At 37.9% G+C, this 5,371-nt stretch overlaps 1 protein-coding gene across 1 annotated transcript; it reads right to left on the bottom strand.

Annotated features, from left to right (window-relative positions):
* Nucleotides 1–597: 597 nt before the first annotated feature.
* On the bottom strand, nucleotides 598–1,902 carry LOC135195323 (uncharacterized). The gene is made up of 2 exons (XM_064221585.1): nucleotides 1,781–1,902; nucleotides 598–1,136 (listed from the first exon to the last, which is right to left on the bottom strand). The coding sequence occupies exons 1-2, from the start codon at nucleotides 1,818–1,820 to the stop codon at nucleotides 598–600; spliced, it is 579 nt and encodes a 192-aa protein (XP_064077655.1). The 5' UTR covers nucleotides 1,821–1,902.
* Nucleotides 1,903–5,371: the final 3,469 nt, after the last annotated feature.

Raw genomic sequence — 5,371 nt, 5'->3', positions numbered from 1 at the left:
TCATGCCACTGTGTTATGGCATAGGCACCATCAGATCTCACTTGGTTGTAGGTAGCTCCTCTACCTAGTTTTGCCATCTCTTTCTCAGACTGAGTTTGGCACCCTTAGGAAGCATGTTTCTTTTTTATAGTACCTGTACCATGTAAGTTATGCTTGATCAGCTCTAAAAGTAAGGCTGGAGATGTGAAATATCTATCAAAGTACATGATAGTTCCAGGATCAACGCTTCTGACAAAACCTCAGAACAGCAGCTTCTCCAATACCAACGTTCCTGTCTGGCAACACACCATGTTCCCTAACGATTTCAGTGAGAGGTTCTTTCACCTGTAAATATCTCAAAATCTAAACAGTGCCATTAGGAGAAGCTAAAACAAAGCATTTCAACCATCTGGATTAGGCTTACCTGGCACATGCTGTCTCAGACTACACTTTACCCTTACCCCGAAAAGGTATCATGGACTCATCTACGCTTACTTTACCTGGTCTAGGTAACTCTAAACATCTTGAGCGAACAGTGTCCGGCCAAAATTGGCCTTATCTTCCATAATCTATCACACTTTCTTGAAGCTACAGTAATCATATTGTCATCAACAACTTTCAGATTGCTTCTAATTTTGAGTACCTATCTCTGGTCATATTTCTACAAATTAAATCTATTCTAGTATACCTCTCCCAATACATTCTAATTCTAGGCATCCCTATTACAGACATCACAAAATTTATCCCTATAAAAACTGACATTTCCTTTTTGGTCACACCTAGAGATATACCATTTTCAGCAACATAACGTTGATTTGTAGCATTAGTTATTTTTATCAAAAAATCTTCATTTATGTAGGCTTCAAAATAATCAATTGGCCTAAGCTGAGCTGTAGTGACTGCATCCTCAGGAACTTGTGGATGTTGTCCAAGCTGTCCTTTAAAATGAGGGTCCACTTTGAAATACATTTGTCTGGTATGACCAGATGACGAGCTAACTTGTTGCTCATCCTCCTCCTCCTCTTCTACCTCACTTTCAGAAGATGTGTCATCTTCATATCTTGATGTCCCTCGCTCAGCAGGTGTCCACTCCTCGTCATCATCACTTATGTCACTGACATCAAAATCGAGATCAGGAGCATCATCTTCCTGCGTACCTGTAGAAGATTAAATGCGCTTAAATAAATTAAAAAGTGAAAAATTCCTTGAGAGAGAGAGAGAGAGAGAGAGAGAGAGAGAGAGAGAGAGAGAGAGAGAGAGAGAGAGGCTGGAAGTATGAGATAAATAATAACAACAATATTATTATTATATTACGACTGTCTTTAACCATGACTTGCGTTCATGAGAGAAGATACCTTATAATATTAAAGCCTAATTAAAAACACATTAAAATTGTGCATATAATGGCATTGAGACCTAAAGTGCAGATTACTGGACAAGCCTGCCGAGTCTGGACTCGAAAAGCTCTGTTCCAGTTCTTAATATATATTTTTTAACACGATTATCACTTCACTTGACTAATGATAACGTCTTTATTCAAGGCACTGTTAAATCTACCGAAAAAATCATCTTCTATCATGATAAAGCTGGAATTTTAGAAAAAATAGCTTTAAAACATACATGTACAGTCCCAATGTCCACGATACTGCACAAGCCACTTTACCAAACATTTCAAGAATACGTTTTAAGAGATTCAACTCAACTAAGCTTTAAATTATCTCTATAACTCCTTCAGATATGCTCTACAAGACACTAGTGATTATGTCTATTATACAAATTAAACCAGTGGAATTTTACTTACAAGATGTAGGAAGAGAAATTTTTTTCTGATTATCGTTCATCCTCTCGTCTGCTGGAGTGCGACGTAGTTGTTGGGGCCGACCAAGGATGATCAAATCACAGGAACAGGGAGTCTGGATCGCCGTAAATTCGTCAAGCGCGCGAAATTTAAATGGCCAGAGACCGCACTGGACCTTTAATGTTTGTACAGATGCGTGGACAAGGGGTCTCAATGGGATATATATATATATATATATATATAATATATATATATAGTATATATATATATATATATATATATATATATATATATATATATAGTGTGTGTGTGTGTGTGCGTTACACTTATATATTTCATACATACCTACATACACACACACACACACACACACACATATATATATATATATATATATATATAATATATATATATATATATATATACATCTATACATAAATATATGTATATTTGAGTATCGTTTTTCCCAGTAGGCAAAGCTTCCTCAAAACTATTCGCTGGTATAATACGAGTGATACACACACACACACACACACACACAACATAGTGACGAGCACTAGTAAAACAAGAGTTCTGTGAGAGAGCGAATGTCTAAATATACTTGGCGAGAAAAAAAAATGGTCTCATTTCCGTTTTATGACAGACGTAAAAGTCTGCATTTTGCCTGAAAGACTGTCTCTTAACCGTTCTTTACGACTTTTTTCTCAGTTGTTTTCTTTCTCAACGCCTTTACCAGACACCCTTAACATCTTCATGCCAAGGGAATAACAAGTGACCGGAGAAATTCCTTAGAGATTGTAGTTGTTTTCTGGTGAATCTCAGATCTTTTGTATAAAAAGAAATCTCTTCAGTGATGTAATTAACTTGATAAAACTTCAGTGCATGATTATTATTCTTTTAATAAAACACCACCTTGGGGAACTTCAGGACGTTCTCTTTTTTTTCTCCTACTTTAGGGAACTTATGGTCATTATTCTTTTTTTTTTTTTTTTTACTCTATCACAGTCCTCCAATTCGACTGAGTGGTATTTATAGTGTGTGGTTCCGAGTTGCATCCTGCCTCCTTAGAAATCCATCACTTTTCTTACTCTGTGCGCCGTTTCTAGGATCACACTCTTCTGTATGAGTCCTGGAGCTACTTCAGCGTCTAGTTTTATCAGATTCCTTTTCAGGGATTTTGGGATCGTGCCTAGTGTTCTTATGAATATGGGTACAATTTCCACTGGCATACCCCATATCCTTCTTATTTCTATTTTCAGATCTTGATACTTATCCATTTTTTCCTTTTCTTTCTCTTCAACTCTGGTGTCCCATGGTATTGCGACATCAATGAGTGATACTTTCTTCTCGATTTTGTCAATCAACGTCACGTCTGGTCTATTTGCACGTATCACCCTATCTGTTCTGATACCATAGTCCCAGAGGATCTTTGCCTGATCGTTTTCTATCACTCCTTCAGGTTGCTTCTCGTACCACTTATTACTGCAAGGTAGCTGGTGTTTCTTGCACAGGCTTCAGTGGAAGGCTTTTGCCACTGAATCATGCCTCTTTTTGTACTGGTTCCGTGCAAGTGTCGAACATTCGCTTGCTATGTGGTTTATGGTTTCATTTTTCGTATTGCACTTCCTACATATGGGAGAGAAGTTATTTCCATCTATCGTTCATTGAACATATCTGGTTCTTAGGGAATGATCTTGTGCCGCTGTTATCGTTCCTTCAGTTTCCTTCTTGAGCTCTCCCCTCTGTAGCCATTGCCATGTGTCAACGCTGGTTATTTCTTTAGTCTGTCTCATGTATTGTCCGTGCATTGGTTTGTTGTGCCATTCCTCTGTTCTGTTTGTCATTCTCCTGTCTCTGTATATTTCTAGGTCTTCGTCTACTTTTATCAGTCCTTTTTCCCATGCACTCTTTAGCCATTCGTCTTCACTGGTTTTCAGATATTGCCCCAGTGCTCTGTTCTCGATGTTGACGCAGTCCTCTCTACTTAGTAGTCGTCTCCCTCCTTCCTTTCGTGTTATGTATAGTCTGTCCGTATTTGCTCTTGGGTGTAGTGCTTTGTGTATTGTCATATTTTTCCTAATTCTCTGGTCTATGCTGCAAAGTTCTGGTTTCGTCCATTCCACTATTCCTGCACTGTATCTGATTACTGGCACTGCCCATGTGTTTATGGCTTTTATCATATTTCCTCCATTGCGTTTTGACTTGAGTATCGCCTTGAGTCTCTGCATATATTCTTTCCTGATCGTGTCCTTCATCTCTTGGTGTTTTATATTCCCTCCTTCCATTATTCCCAGGTATTTGTATCCCGACTCATATATGTGTTTGATGTTCTCCCATCTGGTAGCTTTATCCCTTCAGTTCTTGTTACTTTGCCCTTTTGTATGTTGACTAAGGCGCATTTTTCCATTCGAAACTCCATCCTGATGTTCCCAGATACAATCCTTACAGTCTGGATTAGGATATCTATTTCCTTGATGCTCTTACCATACAGCTTGATGTCGTCCATGAACATCAGATGGTTGATTCTGTTGCCTCTTTTCTTGAGTTGGTACCCGGCATCCATCTTCTGCAGTACTTTTCTCATTGGAATCATGGCTACTACGAAGAGTAGTGGGGACAGTGAGTCGCCCTGGAAGATCCTTCTCCTGATATTAACCTCTGCTAGTCTTATTCCAGAGCTTGTAAGTATTGTATTCCAGTTGCGCATTGTATTTTTGAGGAAGCTGATGGTGTTTACCTCTGCCCCATATATTTTCAGGCATTCTATTAGCCATGTGTGTGGTATCATGTCGAAGGCTTTCTTATAGTCTATCCATGCCATGCTTAGGTTGGTTTTCCTTCTCCTACTGTTCTTCATTACCATTTTGTCTATCAGGAGCTGGTCTTTTGTGCCCCTACACTTCCTTCTGCAGCCTTTCTGTTGGTGGGGGATGGTGTTTGTCTCCTCTAGGTAGTTGTATAGCCTTTCACTGATGATACCTGTTAGTAACTTGCACATTATTGGTAGGCAGGTGATAGGCCTGTAGTTACTGGCTATATTTCCCTTACTCTTGTCTTTTTGCACTAAGGATGTTCTTCAAGTGATCATCCATTTGGGCGCATGGTGATTTGTGATACAATGCTGGAGTTGTTCTTCTATTCTTGGGTGTAGGGCCTTGAAGTTTTTATTATTATTATTATTATTATTATTATTATTATTATTATTATTATTATTATTATTATTATTATTATTATTATTATTATTATTAACTGTTAAAATGCATCTTAGAGAAATCTAGGTCCTATTTTTTAAACCCTACTTCAGGGAAATTGATGTTATTCCTGTTGAAATGCTACTCTAGGGAAATTCGTGTTGGAATGCTACCTTCGGGAAATTTAAGACATTCTTGTTAAAATGCTACTTAAGGTAAACATTATAAATTCTTGTTGAAATGCTACTTTAGGGAAACTTTAGTCATTCTTGTTGAAATGCTACTTTAGGGAAATTTAAGACATTCTTGTTGAAATGCTACTTTGCTGAAATTTAGTTCATTCTTGCTGAAATGCTACTTTAGGAAAATTTAGGTCATGCGGGTTGAAATGCTACTAGGGAAG

The sequence above is a fragment of the Macrobrachium nipponense genome, chromosome 16, assembly GCF_015104395.2.
Source record: "Macrobrachium nipponense isolate FS-2020 chromosome 16, ASM1510439v2, whole genome shotgun sequence".
In the NCBI taxonomy this organism is placed as follows: domain Eukaryota; kingdom Metazoa; phylum Arthropoda; class Malacostraca; order Decapoda; family Palaemonidae; genus Macrobrachium; species Macrobrachium nipponense.
This window is presented reverse-complemented; position numbering and strand designations above follow the sequence as displayed.

Excerpts from the sequence above, each read along its gene's own strand:
- LOC135195323 (XM_064221585.1), bottom strand. The coding sequence starts at position 1,820 with ATGAACGATAATCAGAAAAAAATTTCTCTTCCTACATCTT. Across the intron at positions 1,137-1,780 it reads AATTTCTCTTCCTACATCTT|GTACGCAGGAAGATGATGCT; the intron begins GTAAGTAAAATT and ends AATCTTCTACAG.